This window comes from Equus asinus, chromosome 21, assembly GCF_041296235.1.
Source record: "Equus asinus isolate D_3611 breed Donkey chromosome 21, EquAss-T2T_v2, whole genome shotgun sequence".
In the NCBI taxonomy this organism is placed as follows: Eukaryota; Metazoa; Chordata; class Mammalia; order Perissodactyla; family Equidae; genus Equus; species Equus asinus.
In genome coordinates this window covers 50,739,357-50,761,435 of record NC_091810.1, presented here as the reverse complement: position 1 = coordinate 50,761,435, position 22,079 = coordinate 50,739,357, and the positions used below count along the sequence as shown (strand labels likewise).

Genomic DNA, 22,079 nt, shown 5'->3' with positions numbered 1-22,079 from the left:
CTTTTTATTCTCCCCTTTCGTGCCCCCTCGAGGAGCTTCCCGCGGCCGGGGGTGGTCGGCGCGAGGAGGGGCTCGGGTCCGACCGCCGGCTTGGCGGAGAGTCGGGCGGAGAAGCGGGCGGGCCCGAGGAGCAGGCCGGGCATCCTAGGCCTGCCCGGGAAGCCGGCCGGGCCGAGCCTTGAGCAGCCAGGCCTCGGCCTGCCGTTGCCATGGAGCCAGGGCGGGGGCGGGGGCCGGACTGGTCCGCCGGGGCGGGCCTGGTAGCCAGGGGCTCCGCGGGTCCGCGGGAGAGGCCGCTTCATTGGCGCAACAACGCCTCCGCCTCAGGGGATGCTCCGTTTCCCGAAGCAGGGCCTGGAGGAAGCCTCCGGAGTGCCCTGGGACCTTTGTTTGCCCCCCGTGCCGTCTGGACCGTTTGTCCAAAGGGAGGCCTGGTGCATTCTGGCCCCCCTGGTTTGCCCCCTTTCGCACCGACCTTGTCACTGGGGGAGGCCAAGGGGTGAGGTGTTCTTTGTTTCCTGGTGGTGACTTGCCCCATTTCGCAGGGGAAGACCTAATGCATGTTGGGTCCTTTGTTTGCGGTGAACTGGAGTCCCAGGGGTCCTCAGAATCCCCAAGCCGGGAGTATCGCGTCAGCATGCTGTCTAGCTAGTCCTCGTGTAGCAACATTGGTCACCTTAATTGTGATTTTGCAAGGCAAAGGTTGTCCCACTTTGCAGCCCCAATCCACAGGGGATTGCCATACACTGTAGCAGGTGGACTGCAGATGGCCAGTTGCAGACTCTTTGGTTGCAACTTACTGGCCAGAGGGAAATGAGACATTGTCTGGTGGTTTCCCTCACAGTTTCTTTGGAGGCAGTAATCCCACTGTCATTGTGGGTCTTGACTACATCTTATAATTTACACTTAAATCTTGGAATATTGGAGTTTCCAGAAGAGAGAACTCTTTTCCTAATATAGCATTTGGGATTTGTGATAGTGCTCTTTATTTGTGTATCTGTTTTAAGTGCAGTAAATACATCCTTTGCTGCATTTTCTACCTGTGTAGGTTGTCCCTTTACCTCCAAAAGATATTTACTTTCCAAGTGTTTTAATTTATGTAGCTGTAGTCCCAGGTTTATCAGTTGGACCCTTCTTGCCCCTTTCAACCTTTGAAGATGTCAGTATAAAGTGTTCTTTCGAAGACTGAACCATGGGACATCTAGGCAATAGCATGATATCATGGAAATAAAAAAGTAATGTAGTACAAGCATGCAAGGCTTTGGAGCCCAATACCTAACTGCAGATTTCCATTCTGCCCTGAGGCAGCTATGGGATCTTGGGCAAGTTGTGTAGCCTTTTCTGGGAAAGATAATTCCTACCTCGATGGGTAGCTGCATAGATTAAGTGAGATAAAGTCTGTGGAAGTACTTTGTAAACTCCAAAAATGGTATTCAACATTTAGTTGTTATTTTCCCAATCTGGAAGAGCTTCTTTATCTACCGTAGGTTCATATTATAGTCTTGAGAGTAGAACTCAAAACTGAAGCAGCTTTTGCTGAGTCCTTGGAGAAGGTGCTTTTGGGATTACAAGTCCCTCTTTAACATGAATGACATCTCTTTCTTGGTATCTTACAGGTGCTGATGTAGGGGCAGCTCACAATTTGATGGGTCTAGAGTGGGTCTAGAGCAGGTCCTGAAGTGAGGCCAATGTGTCCAGTGTGTGTGTTTCATGCCACTAACAAAACTTGTCCTTGTTGTTAGAGTAGTAAATGAATTTCAATGATCCGGAGCAACTTTCTTTCTCTGCGGGGGCCATCATTTTAGTGACCCAGCATTGTACTTCCCAGGAGGAGGCCCAGCCTCGTGATGAGGAATAGCAAGGAGAGAATTCAGCTGCAGTTCAGAAGTCTTCAAGATCTGAGACCGTCACTGCTCTCGTAAGGTAAGTTGATGTAGCCGTGCACACAAAGCAGTGGTGGATCTCATGCTCAGCCACACTGTAAAGGAAAAGGCATGTAGTAAATCCATTTGTGACTATGTTGGAAGAAGGGTGTCATTTTTAATTAGCCGTTATAGAATCTCTCTGTCCTTGAATCATCCCATAGTGACTCTTCCTGGAATTAAGTGGTCTTTCATTATGCAAGAAATCTTGATACAATATTATTTTACTTACCTCTAAGTTATTTAAGAGACTCTGAACCATAAACGTTTCCAACATTATACTGTTTTACAATGAAGACAGCTTTCTTTTAGATCTCTAGGAAATGTTCTAGAGCTCTAAAATATCTCTGAAACATCTTCTCTTGAACCTCATACTATATTTTTTAGGCTGATACAGGAAAATATAGTGTTATACGAGCCTTGGTTGATATGAAGAGGATCGGGACTTTTTTTTAAAGATTTTGTTTTTCCTTTTTCTCCCCAAAGCCCCCCAGTACATAGTTGTGTATCTTTAGTTGTGGGTCCTTCTAGTTGTGGCATGTGGGATGCCGCCTCAGCATGGCTTGTTGAGCGGTGCCATGTCTGCGCCCAGGATTCGAACCAGTGAAACCCTGGGCCGCTGAAGCAGAGCACGCAAACTTAACCACTCGGACACGGGGCCAGCCCCTCATCAGGACTTTTTATAAGCTAAACCAAGACTCTGTTTACAAGCAAATTAACTTACAATTTCTTAGCAAGAAAGTATTGTTTCTTACATAATAATCACTTAGATGTTTTAGATTTTGTAATATTCAGGTTTTCTTTAAAATTAGAATCTCAAATTACACCCTTTTTCCTTTAATTGAGATAGAAGGAGTCTATAGAATGTAACTTCTTAAAGTAAATTGTATCATTGTTGATATTGTATTGAAGTTTTCTCTCTGAGCTACCATATCCTATCGGCTGAAATTTCCGGCATCCCTGGGGGAGAGGAGGCCATCAGGGCAGACCTGCTATGGACCTGAAAGATTCGGCCCCAGGTCAGCCCTCCACCCCCCGCCGCCCCACAATTTGAGAATGAGAGGGAATAGCAGTCAGGAGCAGGAGTGTAGGCCCCATTAGACTCCTAGTAATGAGGGACATTATCCTGATTTGCTAAAACATTATGTAGATGTTTTTAAACTAAGGCCACACAAGGTTGTTGCACCAACCAGGGAGTACTACATTATTTAAAACATCTCTAAGTCTAAGTTTGAGTGTTTTTTAAAACAAAATTGTTAAACCAGAGGTATCACTTATTTGTGTATGTGTGATACAAAGTCTCTAGGTAGATCCCTCCGTTAAGGATGCTAATGAGCTAAATGAACCAAATTTTTGGCCAATAGTTGAACTTTAACTTAATAGTTATTATTTCATAGAGACTCCTCTATGAAAATCTTGTTATTTTGAATCACTGTATAGTTATTCTTTGGTACTATCAGTCAAACCCCATTCCTAGGGGCTTGGCTAGGTTTTGTGAAAGCCCAGTAAACTTGTCCATAAGGCAGTCATCAGTCCCATTTCCTGATGCCACATGAGAAAAGGAGTCTATGTAGAATTTCATTTCTCCCTAGAAGTCCCAGGAAAATTGCAAGTATTGTGATGAGGTGGAAATATACATCTCTCATGGTGAAATGCATGCCCTTCTGTTTAGCAGCGTTCAGGGAGTTTAGGACAGAGAAAAGAAGAAAGCTCTCACTTAGAAACAAAGACATGTAATTACTTTAGAGTGGAGATGGCCCTTCCATTCTTGAGACTGGGAGCAGCAGTTGGGGCTCATTAGTGAAGAGCTTCATTTTTCTCATCTTCTGGACAGTGCTCTTTATTGAAGTTATTGAAGTCTTCTCTGTGGGTTCCTGGACCAGGAATATTAACCATTGTCTCTTGGCCCTCCTTCTTCTTAGGATTCCAGCTTTTCCTCCTGGCCAGAAATGTTCAGCCTGGACTCATTCAGAAAAGGTAAGAATGTAACTGTGCTTGTGACCTCATGCCCCTTCTCCCTGTGATGGAGAGCTGTGAAGCCTGTGAAAATCTTTTTCCCTCACCAATGTGTAGTGCTTAGATTCCTTCTTTGAGTGACTTTCAAAAGTCCTTTCTTAGCCTTCCTCTTGCATGGTGCTTATAACCTGTGCCTTCCCTTGTCTGGGTCTTTATATACATTTGCCACCCCTCCCCAAGTGCCCTCTCACACATATGCCCTGCTTGTTGAAATCCTACCTATTTTTCTAGGCCAGCGTTTTACACCATTTCCTCCATAAACCTTTCTTAACTCTATCAACCAAATGGAATCTTTGCTCTCTTGGATTTTCCTTTGCACCGTATCTGTACTTTCTTGTGCTGAGTCTATTCTGAATTAATCATTGTATCACTAGATTAGAAGCTCCCTGCAGCCAGGGCCTCTTGTGCTCTTTTATCATCCGTAGTACCTGGCATAGCATTTTGCCCATGGTAGGCCTCAGTAAACACTGGTGGAAGTGGATTGAGTCATTGTTATATTCATGGTCATAGAAATTGTGGCAGGTCTTGAAATCATGCTCTAGCAGATGGGGTGAGAGGATCGCATAAGCAATGGCAGAATTGAACCATGGCAGGGCCATAGGGTAGCATTCCAGGGCTGCTTAGAGGAAGTGATATAGCTGGTGAAGACTTCAAGGGTCAGATCCTGGAGGGCTTTGTGACTTCTCCTTTAAGAGAATGACTTCTCCTTTAAGAGAATAAAGAGTAAAAGGCCTGTCACCTGTATCAAACTGACCATGAGGCTCCTGTCTGAGAATATTTTACAAGTAAATGAGAAGCATAACAGGCCTTCCATAACTGCTGATTAAGAAGAATCTTCCAATTGTGTCTCCTCTACAACTTGTGTTCCTAGAGGCTTGAAAAGCCTTGGCCAAGTGGTGCCCTGTGTAATCCATTGAATGGGACCAGAAGGACGGCTGGGTGTACAATGGCTCAGAGCAGCCTCTTCCTGCCTCCTTGTTTGTCTTGAGCCACTCCATCTGTTTTCATATTGCATGAAAAAATTAATCTGTCTCATCCTGGTTTTGTTGGTTAACTGTGTCTGAAAAGGGAAATGTTGAACTTGAGATTAGTGTGGACAGTACATTTTGAGCTGAAAATCAAGTACACTTAATTGCTTTGTGTTTACCTACTAATCAGTGGGCTTTGTGCCCACCTGCTTGTAAAAAGTTGGATGAAAATAGGTTCTCTTATGATGGGAGTGTCTCTGAATTAACAGCACTGATTTCCTAAAGAGATGGAGAGCCCAATAAAATCACAATCCGCCTTTTTCCTGTGTTATTTAACTCTGACATGATAGGGAGATCGTGCCAAGTGAGAGTTTTGGGGCAAAATTCCTTTATAGCATTTTTGAATTTGCTTTCTAGGCTGAGGTTGATCTGAGAGGCTTTCCATCAGGGGTGACATCGTTAGCACTCGGTTAGTGGGAGGCAGTATAGCCTCACTGAGCAGAAACTCTGGACCCAGATGCTTGGTTCGCATCATACTTCTGCACCTTGCTGGCCAAAGAGGCTTGAGTGGGTGACTGAGCCTCTCTGTGCCTCCATTCCTTCATGATTTAAGTGGGACAGATCATAGTACCTGCCTCATAAGGTTTTTCAAGGATCAGATGAGTTAATATGTGTAAAGAGCTTAATATAGGGCCTGACACCTGGTAAACTCACAATCCACAGTATTAAGTAACTTCAGGACTTAATAATCAGACATAGTCTGATTTTGAGCCTTGCTTTCGACACAGGTAAAGGTTGTATTTTTACTAACAACCGTTTTATGCTTGAAGGTCTCAGGGAAAGCCATTAATCAGAAAGAGTCACTGCATTGAATAATTTCCTTCAGGCAAACCTGTCTTTTCACAGTTTCCTGACTATAAGGGTGAATGCCCTCTCCTGTCTTCTGAATGCTGGTATCACTTGTGGTTTGCATCATGACCTTGGCAATTGGTCATGTGTGGCTTTGCAATACTTTTATTGTTGATTAGGACTGTTCTTTATCTCTTATGGAGTTTTTATATGTTTCTTTGTTCTTTTTTTTTTTTTGAGGAAGATTAGCCCTGAGCTAACTACTGCCAATCCTCCTCATTTTGCTGAGGAAGACTGGCCCTGAGCTAACATCGTGCCCGTCTGCCTCTACTTTATATGTGGGACGCCTGCCACAGCATGGCTTTTGCCAGCGGTGCCATGTCGGCACCTGTGATCTGAACTGGAGAACACTGGGCCGCAGAAGCGGACGTGTGCACTTAACCACTGCGCCACTGGGCTGGCCCCTGTTTCTTTGTTCTTCATGATGAGATTATGAGCTCCCTAGGGTGTCATGAATCTTGAGAGGAAGTGTAACACGGTGTAAAGCTTGAGTCAGCTGGCTGAGGTTCAAATCTGGTCCCCACTAACACTAGCAAGGTGTTAACTTACTTGATCCTGTTTCCCAGCCCCTATCCTCAGGCGTATAGTGAAGATGAGGGACGATGTAGGGAGAGTGCTTGGCTGTGATCTCTCCCCGGCCCTTAGTCTTTGGTTGGCAGGCCCTTGATAAATGTGAGCAGGTTGACCTATTTGGAGTGCATCGCTGTAGCCAATGTTTTGCTGGAGAGTGGCAGGCTGGCCTCATCATGTGGTGTGCCAGGTGGCTGCATGGTTGAGCACCTGCTGTGTATGAGATACGAGGGTGGAGACAGCTATGTTTCAGAGATGCTTTCTGGTGCTCAGGGGCTTATAATCAAATGGGATGGGCCATTTGATGGTTCTGAAGGTAATGGCCACAGCAGTTCCCTGCAGCATTGTGGATGGTGGCTCACTGGGTATTGTGGCTACCATCTTTCCTTTTATTTAATTTAACAGAGTTGCCAACACCTCCCAATTAGAATGCTTCTGTGCCTTGTAAGTGACCAGTTATTGCCTTTGCCAGCATCTTAACAGAGGTTTCTTGTCTCTGAGCTGTAATGCCATCACAATCAGGTGACAATGAGCAAGCTGAGTCTTTTACAGTCAGCACAAAACTTTGAAAAATGCTAGATTGGGGCTGGCCCTATGACCAAGTGGTTAAGTTCGCACGCTCTGCTTTGGCGGCCCAGGGTTTCGCCGGTTCAAATCCTCGGCGAGGACATGGCACCACTTGTCAAGCCATGCTGAGGTGGCATCCCACATGCCACAACTAGAAGGACCCACAACTAAAAAATACACAACTATGTACCGGGGGGCTTGGGAGAAAAAGGAAAAATAATATCTTAAGACAAAAACAAAAACAAAAAAACACTAGATCAACAGCAAGAATGTGCAGTTTTTCTCCAGCTCCATGGTCACAAGAGGGCTCAGTGATATTTTGTGGGATTGTAACAGCTTTCCCCCAATTACTGAAATGCTTAATGAAATAATGAATAATTGTCAAATCATTTATTCTTTTTTTTTCACTCCAGCATTCCTGGATATGAATGAGGACCCTCCTCAAACAAGAACAGAGAGATTGAGCTGATCATTTCCAACCTTAGCTTCAAGGCATAGCTGGAATTAGTTCCAAGATAAATCTTGATCCTAGGCACTTTGTTCCGGAAGACCCTACAGGCGTTTCTGCTGTAACACTATATATGTTTTCTGCAAAATCACACACCTATAATATTACAAGAAGGCTTATGGGAAAAGTAGCGTTGAGGCATTACAACTGCAACTTTATGACCAGAGTAGGACAAAAACAGTCATTGGTGCCTGGGAAGATGCTTTGGACCACCAAGGCAGGCAGCACAGTGTGATGCTAAGACTGTACAAAGAGTGTTCTGATGAGAACAGAGTTGGCGGTTGCTGAGGCAATACAGGTGGAAGTGGAGCTCTGAGCCACTGGGGCTGCCATTAAGCAGTGTGTGCAGCTAGGAGTGTCGGGGAGGAGGACCTAAGTACAAGGACTTGCTCCGCCCCCCCAACATTTTATTATGAAAATTATCAAAAATACTGAAATGTGAAGAAATTATATAGTGAACACTCATGTATCCACCACCTTGATTCTTATAGTCAATTTTAGTTTTTTAAAAATATAACTGAAAGGGCTTTTCCTTTTCCTGCTGAAAATTACAATTCTACTTTTTAAAAAAAGTTTTTTTAATGTTTTCTTTTTCTCCCAAAGCCCCCCAGTACATAGTTGTATATTTTTAGTTGTGGGTCCTTCTAGCTGTGGCATGTGGGATGCCGCCTCAGCATGGCTTGATGAGCAGTGCCATGTCCGTGCCCAGGATCCGAACCTGCGAAACCCTGGGCCACTGAAGCGGGGCGCACAAACTGCACCACTCGGCCACGGGTCCAGCCCCTATAATTCCACTCTTGCTTTTTCAATTTCCTTGTCTTAGAAAAATTACATTTGAACCAAGGGTGCTTTCTTTTTACTGATATCATTACCCTGTTTACCAAATCTATATGAGCTCATTTGCATTATAGAAATGGGCAGCACTGTAGCAGAGCAAGCTGTTTCTCAAGTGTGTAGTGTGTGTGGTTGTCTCTCCCTGCTCCTCTCCTGCCCCATTTATTATACCAAAACCAGTGGGGCAGAGAGAGAGAAGAGCTTATGCACCTTTTTCTCCAGACAGTGAGTCTCTGACATTTTCACCATTTAGGTGGTTTTAAAGATTTTGAACATCCCTTATCCATAGATTTCCACCTTTCCATGGAATAATCAGTGAGTGTCTTAATTTTAGTTAATGTCTATCAAAGTTTTGGAACTTAATAAAAATGTATTTTATGGGTCACTGATAAGTAGTATTTAGTCTCCAAATGAGTGGAAATATTTGGGATGGCAAATCATTAAGCTTTAGAAAGAGGGAGAAGGCTGGTAGTGTGGATCTGGTCTTGGTTCTCAGGGAGGACCCTGACTGTTAATTAGTCCCTCTCTTGCCCAGTTCTTAGAGGGAAAGAATAATTTGAGATCTGGTGGCTGAAGTGGCTGTCTGGGGAACCCATAGCAGAGATAGAGATAGCTACCATAAGTGGAAAACAGAGAAGTGGAAGAACCCAGGGTCTTTACATGATGTCTTGACTTTTCAGTTTTCAACTGTTGCACTGTCTCATCCTCACAACTCCAGTCTCTGGTGAAGCACGTGGGATGGGTGTTCAACCCATAGAGGGTGGCCAAGGGAACGAGGAGAGTTTGAGGACTTTTTTGAGAGCCAAGAAAAGTTCTCTACAAGGCTACCATGTATCACACCTATATAAGACAACTGCCTTCTTTCTGTGTGGCATTATCAGCACTGTTTCTTAGAACTGTGTCTGGCTCCAGATGCCATCCATCAGCCCTGCTGCTCAGGGTCCTTCACGGATCCTCTGGGGCGAGCCATTCCGGGGGTCTGTAACTATGAGGGGTGAAAACACGTCACCTTGATGCCCTCTCTCTTTCCCCAGATCGGACCCAGCACAGGCAGCGTCAGTGCAAACTTCCCCCGCCCCGCCTTCCACCCATGTGTGTCAACCCTGCCCCTGGAGGGACCATCTCTCGAGGTAAGGGAGGAGCCTTGCCTCCAGCACCAGCTTGGTCTAGGGTCTGTGGGAAGGTGGGTGGCAGCGGGAGCCCGGGTGCCAGGGCCATGGGCCTCTGGAAAGTGAGTGAGGAGGAGTGGGGTAACAGAGTTTTTGGAGCTCTCAGGGAGAGATCATTGGGAAAGGTCTGGGTTATTTTATGATCCTTGGCCACATGGCTGAGACCCTCTGGTCTCCTTGTGTGACCAGGAATAAAGCCTAGGCTCAGTCTGGGTCTTTGGCACTAGCATGGAGAATCTGCAGGATCTTCTAGGCAGTCCCTGGCCCAATGTGGCTTAGAAAGTGCAGGGCACTTGTAGTAGAGTAACAATAGAGAGCCTTGACTCAGCCCACTGCCCTCCCTCTTGGAGGCTTTGGGGATGTCTGGCAAATCACTTCCCTATCTCCCCCTGGCACCTCAAAGCACTTTACTGACATTAAAATGTGCCTCTCAGTTCATTTGGCAAGGTAGGCTCTCCTTTTGATTGGAGAAAATGTCAGAGCATCCAGATAGGTAGGAGCTCACCTTAGGTCCCTCTGGTACTCAGGGACAGGGCCAGTAATAGGACCTAGGGAAGCACCTCTGTCCTAACTCCTCTCTTCCCTCCGAGTTAGATCTTTTCCAGGTCTGCTAAGACCAGTGCTCTTGGTGGCCTCTTCCTTATCCTGACAGCTGCCCTTCTCCACCCCACTGGCTGCCTGTTCACATCCCTCCCCCAGTTGCCTGGCACAAGAACACTATTTTAGGTCATAGAGTCTTTGCCTCAAGTAGAGACAGCATGTCCACTTTAGGCTCTGTCTGTAAAGTGCTTTGAAGGTCGAGAGCTCAGGAAGGGTGCGGGGAGCACAGAGCACCTCAGTTTCTGCAGCACATGCTGCTGCCATATGTCCATGCAGTTTCCACATACACCACCCTGCTACAGTGGCCCTGACTACGGACAGCAGCATAGAAATAAGTACTTTTGGCCCCTCTGACCATTTGACTTAGGTATTAAAGAAATGCCACCCCCCTCCCGTTGCCAAAACAAGAGTTGATTGCCCTTTTTTTTTTCTTTCTTAAAATGCCCTGTAACTCGAAAAGGCTGAACGTTAACATTTCCAACATGGCAGGTGAGTGGCTCTGAGAGTGTCAGATGTGCTTTGGCTAAGCTTGAAGATGGTTAGTTGGGATTAACCAGGCAGCACGGCTAGGCAGTGCCTCCTTGAGCACATGCAGAGGAGAAGGCTGCTGCACTTGGGAGGGGCAGCTGGTCCCTGTGGGGCAGCCCAACAGGCCCCGCCCTGTCTTCCCCAGGAGCACAGACTCCTTGAGCCTGATTGTTGCCTTATAGCTGCGCCTGCAAAAGGCATCCATGGGTTTATGTGTCTTTGCCTTCTCTCTCTCTCTCTTTTTTTTAGCTAGAAAGTGTTCTTGCCTCCATTTCTTCATCACAGAAGCAACAGACCTCTTAGTCCACATATGACTGTTGGACCTTTCTGCCATGCTTTCTGATTCCCTCGAGGCTTTGCTGGTGCCTCTGCCCTTAAGAAGAAAGCGTCTGGCAGAAACAGTCTTTCTGGTGTTCAGATAGGAAAACAGGGCTCAGAAAATGGTGGCCACTTGAATAGGTTATAGCACCCATCAGAGTCAGATTTGAGATTGGAAGAAACTATCACCTCCTTTCCCAATCTACCCCAAATTCTACTGCCAACCTCTTACCAAGGCCTCCTTCCAAGGTAAAGGGTGAATAAATTAAGAAACTCACCTCTAAGCCTCACCTGCAAATCTTTCCCACCCACCCAGATCTGAGATGTAGAGCACTGGAAAGCAACATGGGATAACACTCCTTCTCTCAGGATCCTGGGGGCCACAGGACTGGTCTTTCCTGTCCATCCCCTCATGCAGATGTGTTCCCTCTTCTTGATGCGGTGATTTACCTCATGGGACCTTGTGACTTCACATGTGTGGACAGGAAGGCCATGAGGATGGGTAGGGTGGGCAGGGTGGCCACTCGGCCCCTGTCGTTCTCCTTACCTTTCTCATTGCAACCAAGTGGACTATTTCTTGCCATTTTGACCATCCATACAATATCTAACTATGGTTGAATTGACAGAAAGTTGGCCAAGACCACTGGTTTCTTCAGGTATCGGTGGTCCCTCTCATTTTCCCTCCAGAAGTTCTGTGGTCTGCCCAAAGTCTGGACTATCTTAGGCTTCCTCCTATTTCTTTTTCCCATGGCCTTCAAAGTTTAGAATCCTAAAATCCTCCGGTGTATTCAGCAGATCCTTTACACTTTGATTCCGTGCTGCTAGGTGTCATTTAGTACCGGATGTCGTGCTTGAGCTAGAAGTGAATGGAGAGATCTCTGAGCCAGTAAACCCTTTCTTTTTTCAGAATTTTCCTCCTTTTTCACAGGCAAAGGAGTCAACTTTCTCTCTCCAAAGGATGGAGAGTGGAGGAGAAGGCTTAATGCTGGAGGAAAGGAAGGGGAGCATGCCTGAGCCCCCTGACTTCCCTCAAGGTCCTCTACGGCAGGAGTCAGCAAACTTTCTTTAAGGCCGGAGAGTGAATATTCTAGGCTATGCAGGCCATATGGTTTCTCTGCCATTATAGTGTGAAAATAGATAATACATAAACAAATGAGCGTGGCTATGTTCCAATAAAAGTTTATTTATAAAAATAGGCAGTGGGCGGATTTGGTCTGCTGGCTATAGTTTGGCAACCCCTGCTCTAGACCAGTGGGGAGACGATTACAGAACCGGAAGGGTTTCAAGAGCTGCTATAGGAACTGCCCTCATTTTAAAGAGGCAATGAGGTTTGCAGAGGTGAAATATTTGCTCAAGGTGATACCAGCTGTTAGAGCCCAGATGAAGTAAATGAAATAGGAAAAGGGGATAGGCTCCCTGAGAACCAACTAGTTTGTTGACATTAGCTGATGGGTTTTTTTTACATAAAATTTTAAACATCTGTTCCAAATATGTTTTCTAAAACAGAGAAAATAGTACAATGAACCTGCAAATATCTGTCACCCAGCTTGAACAGTTAACAACTCATGGCTAATCTTGCTTTGTGTATATCACTCCGCTTTGGCCTTTCTGGAAGCAGATCCATGAAATGATAGCTTTTCAACCTTAGCTTGACTAAGTAGCTAAAACTAAGTAGCTGTCAGAGCAGAGTGCTATACTGAGGGCTTCCTGACAGGCGCAGGCTGTTTTCCAGGCAGGGTCTTTTCATCTAGGCTGTTGTCTCCTTCAGCTTTCGGACACCACAATTTTCAAAACTTGGCCTCAGCCAGTGCTGCCACTACCAGGCTTGATAAGCTTCTGGATTCTTTTGAGGTAATTTGGGCTGCTAACAATCCTTGAGAACTACTGAAGCTGAATGTATTCCTCAGCTTTTGGCAAATTAAAGTGCTACTTGGCCAAATTCAAAGCCCTTGGAGAATCACGTTCTGCCCCATGGGTCTTGCCATACCAATATGGATGATCTGGGTTGGGGTGTTTGATATAGATGGTGGTATCCCCTTGTGTGAGGTCAGTTCATTGCTGCCAAGGACACCTTCCATTTTGCCCCTTTCCTGGTAAAAACCCACTGAGGAGAAAATCGAGGAGCAGGAGTTGAAGCTGCCCTGCCCTGCCCTGGGTCTTTCTCCCAGTGACCTGTCCCCTGTTGTCTGAGACCTTAGAGGACAGTGGCTTCTCTAACAGAGCACTTTGCAAAGCTGCCTTCCAAACATCCCAGTTTATGCTGACCACAGCCATAACAAATTGGAGGAGCAAGTTTGTCCTGATTTTCCCAATTGATGAAATTGCCCAAGGTTCACAGCTGGCAAGTGGTAGAATTGGGAATAAGCCTAAGTATTAGGACTCAAATCCTGTGTTCTTGCCATAGGCCTGCAGTTCTCAGATGTGGTCCCAGACCAGCAACCTCAGTATCATTTGGGCACTTGTTAAAAATGCAGGTTCTTGAGCCCCACTCCAGACCTAATAAATAAACTCGGGGGTGGCTCCCAGCAATGTTTTCACAAGCTCTCCAAGGGATCATTGGAGTCGGATCTAGAATTATAAAACACACAAAACCCTCCCTCCCAGCTTACCCTCAACTGCACTGCCAACCTCTGACCAAGGCCTCCTTTCAAAGGACTGAGACCTTGAGGCCCCTTGCTGTCGTTGTCACTGCCCCAGCATGCAGATTCATCCTGATTCCCAGCTTACCCAAAGCCGCGCTTCTCAGTGCCATAACAGGCAGAAGAGGAATGGGCCTGGCAAGAATCCAAGCATGGTAGTTTGGAAACAGAATCTACCTGCCTTTCAAACAAGTAAGGAGCAGCAGCTTCAGACTCTCACTGCTGGACCAGCACAGTTCTTGGGCACAGTGTCCAAGTCGGGTATTTTTCACCTGTGACTCCAGCCCCGGGGATTAAATCTGGTCTGCTTGTGTTCAAGAAGTCTTCCCTGTCCTGGCTCCAGATTCTTCACTATGTTTACTTTGTAAGCCATTAAATGCGATGGGGGTGCCCCAGTTTAGCAATTATCTTACAACTGTGGGGGCTGGAGTCCAGGCCACTTTGTCAGGGTATGTGACAGGTATTTACCAGCAATCGGTAGGACCTAGAGGGAACTTCATTTCCTTGAATGGATGTTGAGCTAAGGCCTGCACTATTTCCCAAGAAATCCCATTCCCTTTTCCTGCCTCAGATTCAGATGAGGAGTCTGTGGGTTTAGTTTTACTGGGGGAGTGATTTCAGCAGGGTCCCAGCCCGGGGCCCGGCCTGCCCACCGGTTGACTGGAGCCTGGGGTTGCTGGAGGCCTTGGTCTGTGCGAGGCTGGAGCCAGGCAGCCCCGGCCATCTCAGGTCGCCCCCACCCCGGGTCCGCCCATCCGGCAGGGGGCGCGCAGCGCTCGGGCCGCCCGCTCCGCCCTTCTACCATGTGCCTGCCGGCTCCGGGGCTGCTGGGGCCGGCGGGAGCGCGATGGCGGCCGCCAGGAGGCTCATGGCCCTGGCCGCCGGCGTTTCTCCGCGCCTGCGGCCGCCGGGTCCCCACACCACCTGGCGACAGGGACGCTCGCGCGGCCTCTCATTAGGCTGCGCCCGCCCCGACTGCACCAAGGAGGCCGCTGATACCGAGGCGGGGGCGGCCCCCGGCGGGCCCGGGGAAGGCGACGGAAGCATGGTAAACGGTGAGGGCGGTGGCAGGCGCGGCCAAGCCGCGACGCCCTTGACTCCTGGGGATGGCAGAGCCACGGGCGTGGGCCGGGGCCCTCTCCCCGATAGTGGCCGAGACCGCCGTCCGCTGGCGGGCCGCAGCCCTGCTGTTGTAAAACTGAGTGTGGTACGGGCCCAAATGGACCCCGAGCGTGGAGGTTCTGGGGCTGGAGCGCCTGCACTTGGCAAGAATAGGTGAGAGGTGTGGCACCTCGAGAGAGTGGGGGAAAACAGGTAAAAGTCCAACTCCTGCCAGGATGGGTGGTCAATGGTTAGAGGGTCAAGGGTAAGCACAGCCTCACCAGTGTGGGAAAGAGCCCAAAATACACCTGGGACTTGAGGATCTCAAATAAAGATGGAATGATTGCTCTAGTGGACCCCAGAGCTGTGCGTCTTGAAGGTTGCAGCGAATGAAACTGAGGAGTGCATCCCTGCCCATCAAGGTTGCATAGAACCGGCGCTCCCTGTGCTATAGAGCTGGAGGGAGTACTAGTTCACATTTGTAGTTTTATCTATAGGTCTAGTGTGCTACTTAAACTTGGGTCGCTCTGTGGGATAAAACCCCTTTGAGTCTACTTAGATACTGTTTCTTAACTGCTTGGTTCTTAGTTGCATTATAAGTTATCATTTAGAGGGAGACAGAGGCAGGCAGAATCCTCCCTCCTAGCCAGTTGATGTAGGAGTCTGCCCCCAAGGAAGCAGTCTCAACCCAGGCAGCAGGGTTACATCAGAATTCCTGGAGGAGCTTTTTCAAAATACAGAGCCTTCCCCAACATCACCACCATTCTCAAGTGCCCTGTGGTGAACAGTGTGTCCAGTGCTGTGCAAAAGCTCCCTAGGTGATTTATGATTGATGCATGCAGGTTCACGTGTGCATATATGTACTCCCTACAAATTCCTTTTGGGAGCTGGTTTAAAGTTGAGTATAATGCCAGAGAGTGTGAGTGGAGAATGAAAAGGCTTCCCATCTCTTTCTCTAGTCTCTGACCCTGCATCTCTTGAAGGGCCACTCTGGTGCTGTGGGACCCTTCCTTCTGTTTTTAGCTGCTCCCAGCAGGCTTCTTCATGGTCTGGCTAAGCCCTGTGTCTGGCACAAGCTGCCTCTGGGTGGACATTTCACCCATTTCTGCTCTAGGATTGATCCAAAGCACAAGTGAAAAAAAGTGAGATGCCTCTCATGGTGTCTGATGCATCCTGCCTCCACTTGACTCCAGCAGACTTGGGTGAGGAATAGCTCATGCCTGTGTCTCAGCTGTGGAGGTCTCCATTCAGTGTTCCTACACATAACCAGGCTCTCGGGAGGCCTTTTGCAGGGTGCTGAGGTACACCTGAGAACTGGGGCCTGGTGTTCAGACTCTGGAACCAGTCCTCCCTTTTGTGTGTCTTTTATTTTAGAGAGACCTTGCGTTGTCTTGATCTCCAGTTTGTGTGTGTGGTAGATTTTTGGTGTTTTTTGTTGTTGTTGTTGTTAGTGCCTTCTTTCAGACATCAAACTGGGGGAATTTGTTGTCATCTGGGCTTCTGTAGCTGATGTATTAAATTAGATGCTCGGGTGGGGGAGAGGATGCTGTCTGGTTCCTTCTGTGGTGTGTAGGTCATTGGCCCTTCTTCAGGAGATGGTCGTGCAGGTGGGTCTACCTCACTGTCCCCTGTAAGCCCTGAAGCCATTCCTCTGTCCTTTGCTAAGATGCTCCTGGGTTGTTTGGGGTCATGAGCCAACATCCTCAGTATCTAGTCCAGGGTTGCCTTGATTCATACCCCATGGAGTTTTTAAAAGAAAGAGAACAACTATAATGCTTTTCTTCTTATTTTCTTAGCTTCTAGGGACCTATTAAAAGAGTTTCCACAGCCCAAAAACCTTCTCAACAGTGTGATTGGAAGGGCCCTTGGCATCTCACATGCAAAAGACAAACTGGTCTACGTACACACAAATGGGCCGAAGAAAAAGGTAACTGCTGGTGGCAGGGAGCCGTGTTTGTCTGACTCTCAGGAAGGAAACTGGGTGCCCTTTTCTCCTTCAGATTTCTTTGTCAAAGAGGCCATAGAGTGGATTTTCTGAACTGAAAATGGTCAACAGAGAATCTCAGAGCAAGGCTAGGTTTGAAGGAGAGCCTGGGTTAAGGAAAGGGAACACAGGGCAGGTGAAATGAGGAGTTGTCATCTTGTGTAAGACAGGTCTCTGCACTGATCCCTAGTTTTGGTCCCGTGTTGACTAACTGGAACTGCGGAAGGTTAGAATTGACAATGTGAATTCCTGCTCCTAGAGTCTTGTAGGTCCTGGGACTCACAGAAGCTTGCAGGCAAACCATTTCGAAGGAAGATTTTTAACTTTAAAGATGGGTCCCACCTTGCCCTCTGGCTAGAACATGGCACTTTGAAGAAGCAAAATGAGTTGGGACAAATGGCTGAGTTAGAGCCTTACACGTTGTTAACGATGGGGTTGGGGTTCTGTCCTGCAGTCAGCTCCACAGCTTTGCTGTTGATTGTCCATGTGATTTGCAACAACTTTGCAGTCTGGAGAGGCAAGGGCCCTGATTCTCTCTTCTCCTCCCCAGAAAGTCACCCTCCACATAAAGTGGCCCAAGAGCGTGGAGGTAGAAGGCTATGGCAGCAAGAAGATCGACGCTGAGCGGCAGGCTGCAGCTGCGGCCTGCCAGCTGTTCAAGGTGACCCTCCCCTGCCCTTCTGCGTAGTGGAAGCCGTACAGACCTCCCTCTTGGGAAACTCCTTGCCTCTTGCACTGATGGTCTCTCTGGTGCTAGGTGCATCTAGGTAGAGGTTGACAGGGTGTTCAACCCCCACCTGTCCTGAGCCCTTCCCACCTTGTGGTTTCTTTCTTGTTTTTCAGCCAGTGAGGGAATAGATTTTTTTTTCCTACTGTAGTTATCTACTTTCTGCAGTTTAAAAACCACAGAGAAGAACCCCTTTATGAAAAATACTCTCTCTGTATAGCACCAAAGATATACTTCTGTTTTGATTTTTGTTTTTCTTTCCTCATTGTTTCATGTGAGTTTTTCTCTATAGCCACATGGTCATTTTACTTGTGATGGAAGCATGATACTCATTTCTCTCACTTCCCAGTGGTTAGGCATGAGTTGCTTTCAAGTTTTTGTTTACCCAGCGTTTACTAGACCTTCAGTGTTGCTCATTGACCTTTCTCTCTATCCCTAATTGACTCCCTTCGTGGCTGTGCCAACCTTGAATTTTCCTCAGGTCCCTAGGTCTTCATCTCTGCTCTGATAAGGACAAAGCTATAGGAAGTATATTCGTTCAGCTTCTCTCCCACTCATGGTCTCCAGGCCTTCACTGCCCCTGCTTCCTTCCTGCATCTGAGGAGGAAGGTCCTTCCTATCTTGGGCCCCTGCACCACTCTTCTCTTTTCTCTGTCCCTTTTCTGTGTCTTTTCTCTATACCCTCTTCCACACTTTCATTTAATTTTCAGATCCTTCCTCTTCTGATTCTTTTCTGTAGGCTTCAGAAATAGTTCAGGGCCTCGCCTGATGGCGTGGTAAGTTTGCACACTCTGCTTTGGCAGCCTGGGGTTTGTGGTTTTGGATCCCAGGTGTGGACCTACACACCGCTTGTCAAGCTATGCTGTGGTGGCATCCCACATACAAAATAGAGGAGGATTAGTACGGATCTTAGTTCAGAGCCAATCTTCCTCATAAAAAATAAGTAAATAAATAAAAATTTTAAAGAAATTAAGAAAAAACCTTCAGTGTTCTGATCCCTCCCCTCATTTCTTCTGCAAACAGCTCTCTGTGCTTTGGGTTTGCATTTTCTCTACCCCAGTGTCGTGGCTGCTGCCTTGATTACTGGTTAATTTCACATCGTGCAGTGCCTGACAGGTAGCTGTGGTCCCCAGATGATTGTTGACTGAATGGAGCAATGCTTTGCCAGGCTTATCAGCCTCTTCTTGGGCCTTGTTCTGCTCAGATGTTCTGTGGCTTTGGCACTGCCAGGTATCTCTTCCTCAGCCCCTGGGTTACCTCTCCTTCTCCTTCTCTTTGGGTCACCCCAAGCTCCTCTTCCTCTCCCAACATCTAAAAACATCTCTTTTTTCTCTACCCTTTCCCTCTGGGGAAATCTCTCTTAAAGTTCAACCGTCCTTTCTGTGTGGTTTTTTTTTTTTTTTTTTGATGAAGATTAGCCCTGAGCTAATTACTGCCAGTCCTCCTCTTTTTGCTGAGGAAGCCTGGCCCTGAGCTAACATCGTGCCCATCTTCCTCTACTTTTTATGTGGAACGCCTACCACAGCATGGCATGCCAGGCGGTGCCATGTCTGTACCCAGGATCCAAACCGGCGAACCCCAGGCCACCGAGAAGCAGAACGTGCAAACTTAACCACTGTGCCACTGGGCCCGCCCTCCTTTCTGTGTTTAATGCCTTAGAAATCTCCATCTCCCATTGAGTAGCTCTACTTCAGGGGTTCTCTACTGGGGGGGATTTTGCCCCCTCCCCCCCCAGGAATATTTGGCAATGCCTAGAGACATTTTTGGTGGCCACAGCTGGAGGAGTGCTGCTGGCATGAAGCCAAGGATGCTTATAAACATCCTACAACGCACAGGACAGCCCCCCCACAACAAAGAATTACCTGGCTCCAAATGTCAGTAGTGCCGAGGGTGAGAAATTCTCCTCCACTTGGGAATTTGAAGGCACTTTAAACCCAGCCTGTGTGCAGTGCATCAGGATCATATTCCTGTCTAGCCATTTCTCTGTTTCCTGTCTATGCTCAGCCTTTTTTGTTTTTTGTGGTTAATTGTAAAATACACAAAATATAAAATTTACCATATTAACCTTTTTTTTTTTTTTTAAGATTTTTAAATTTTTCCTTTTTCTCCCCAAAGCCCCCCGGTACACAGTTGTATATTTTTAGTTGTGGGTCCCTCTCGCTGTGGCAAGTGGGACGCCACCTCCGCATGGCTCGATGAGCGGTGCCGTGTCCGTGCCCAGGATCTGAACTGGCGAAATCCTAGGCCGCCAAAGTAGAGTGTATGATCTTAACCATTCGGCCACGGGGCCGGCCCCTTAACCATTTTTAGGTGTATAGTTCAGTAGTATTAAGCATGGTTGTACACCTGATTTCCAGAACTTTTCCATCTTGCAAACTGAAACTGTACCCAACTCCCCATTTTCTTCCCTTCCCTTGGTAACCATGGTTCTACTTTCTGTCTCTGATTTTGGCTACTCTAAGTACTTCATATGAGTGGCATCATACAGTATTTGTCTTTTTGTGACTGGCTTATTTCACTTAGCATAATGTCATCAAAGTTCATCCATATTGTAGCACATGTCAGAATTTATCTCCTTTTTAAAGGCTGAATAATATTCCATTGTATGTGTATACCACATTTTGCCTATCCATTTGTCCATCGATGGATGCTTGGATTGCTTCCACCTTTTAGTTGTTGTAGATAATGCTGCTGGGAACATGGGTTTACAGATATGTCTTTGAGACCCTGCTTTCAATTCCCAGAAGTAGAATTGCTGGATCATATGGTAATTTCTATTCTTAATTTTTTGAGGAACTGCCCTACTGTGTTCCACAGTGGCTGCACCATTTTATATTCCTACCAACAGTGCACAAGGGTTCCACTTTCTCCATATCCTCACCAACACTTGTTTTCTGGGTTTTTTTCCTTTTTTTTGATAGTAACTATCCTAATGGGTATGAGGTGGCATCTCATTGTAATTTTGATTTGCATTTTCTTAATGACTAGTGGTGTTTAGCATCTTTTCATCTGTTTATTGACCACATATCTTCTTTGGAAAAATGTCTATTCAAGTTCTTTGTCCATTGTTTAATCAGGTCTTTTTGTTGTTGAGTTATAAGAGTTCTTTATATATTCTGGAGCTGATAGCCTTTTCATTCCCCAATATCTGTACACATGGTTCTTCAGCTCTTCCCTTTCCCCCTAAAACCAGATGTGGTTCTTAAGCATTGCCCTCGTGCTTACAAAGGTAACTGGAAGTGCTCTTAGAGCAGCCACAGCCTAGGGGGAGGTGCCCACATGTGGAAGCTTCCTTCTTCTTGAGGAATGAGTAGAAGTTTACCAGGGCCCAGGGATGGAGCAGGGCGCTCCAGACACAGGGCACAGAGGCATGGAACCCGGCTGTATGTGAGCACCTGCAAGGAGTGTGAGCATGGGTCTGAGTGCTTGGTGATGGTAGGGACAGGTAGGGAGGGGCCAGCACACCAAGGCCTTAGATGTCACAGGGAGGAATTTTTATTTGATCCGGTGCATGCTGGGTCTACTGACTGGTGGTAATTGTTAGAATGACACAGCCAAATTTTCTTTTAAGAGTAGTCACCAACAGGAGTGGGATTGGGCAAGATCAGAGATGGGGACACTGGATAGGTGAGAACGCCAGTATCGGCAGTGGAGGAGGTTACTTCAGGATGTATTAAAGAGATTTTGAAAAGACAGTGACTGGTCAGATGGAGGAGGAGAGAGGAAGAGTGGGTTAGTGGAGAAGCATGAGCCAGCACGGGGGGCTCTGAAGGGAAGTGGGTTAGGGTGGGCTTTGTATGGAGGGAACAGTAGTAGCCAGCAGGTCAGGTATTCAGGGGTATTCGTCAGGAACAGCATGAGCCGGGGTGGTGAGTGAGTGTAAGGCAGGAGGGAAAATCATGCTGTCCTGCTGGGACAGGGGAAAGATGCTGTGTTTGTTTTCTATATAATCACATACATCCTTGTAAACAGTGAGGCAGTGATGGCAGAAGCACCAGGCACCCGTTCTGCCCTGTCCTGAGTGGCTGTGGCTCTGTGTGTGTGGATGTTTGTGGGTGTGCCCTCCTCCCCTCTCTCTGTCACAGAATCCTGCTGTTCTCATGCATCTGTTCTTCCACGTGAACTTCAGAATCAGTTTGTCAAATGCCCAAGAAGCCTATCCAGACTTTAGAATTATGTTAATTCATGGATTAATTTAGGACTCTTTTGTCTTCTCACACATAAAAGTTTTATCATTTAGGAACATATGTCTCTCTGAATTTATCTCCTTTGCCAAGTTTTGTATTAAAAAAAATTACAAATCTGTACCTTTCTTAAGTTCATGTTAGGTAGGTTATGATTTCTGTTGCTGTTGTGAATAGAATTTTTTTAAATTACGTTTTTTAATTACAGTTGGTTATTTCAGAAACTTAAGAAGAGAGTTGTAAGAAGGAAGGGCATGGTCGCTCCTCAGCTTGTCACAAGTCAGGTGGGGCTCAAGCCTCACTAGAGAGGTGCCTGGACTCTAGCACCTGTCGTCCGCTGTCATGTGGCCATAACGTCAGAAACCCACTTAACGCGTCCGTGTCTTTCCTGTGTCACTTTTACCTCTCCCAACTTGAATTCTAGTAGCGTGTGCCTTATTCATACTCTGCTCCTTGTTCTAGCTTTTCACTTACTTTCTTGGTCCTTAGACCCTAGTCGTCTGCGTTTCTGTTCTGCCTCTTGGATTCGGAGCTT

The 22,079-nt window shown here is 46.9% G+C and overlaps 1 protein-coding gene across 15 annotated transcripts in view; it reads left to right on the top strand.

Moving 5' to 3' along the window:
• The window catches only part of DHX30 (DExH-box helicase 30), a 31,487-nt gene that overhangs the window by 618 nt on the left and 8,790 nt on the right, over positions 1-22,079 (top strand). For 2 of the 15 annotated variants that reach the window (XM_070492538.1, XM_014859109.3), the window contains exons 2-8: positions 1,829-1,923; positions 2,835-2,941; positions 3,845-3,899; positions 9,329-9,424; positions 10,524-10,552; positions 16,446-16,576; positions 17,184-17,294. In XM_070492538.1, the coding sequence (XP_070348639.1) occupies positions 2,917-2,941; positions 3,845-3,899; positions 9,329-9,424; positions 10,524-10,552; positions 16,446-16,576; positions 17,184-17,294 (447 nt within the window). In that variant the 5' untranslated portion in view covers positions 1,829-1,923; positions 2,835-2,916. Of the gene's footprint in view, positions 1-1,742; positions 1,924-2,834; positions 2,942-3,844; positions 3,900-9,328; positions 9,425-10,523; positions 10,553-12,677; positions 12,761-14,357; positions 14,604-16,445; positions 16,577-17,183; positions 17,295-22,079 lie in introns of those variants that run through there. The other 13 variants (XM_044754384.2, XM_014859112.3, XM_070492537.1 and 10 more) reach the window with 12 other exon arrangements.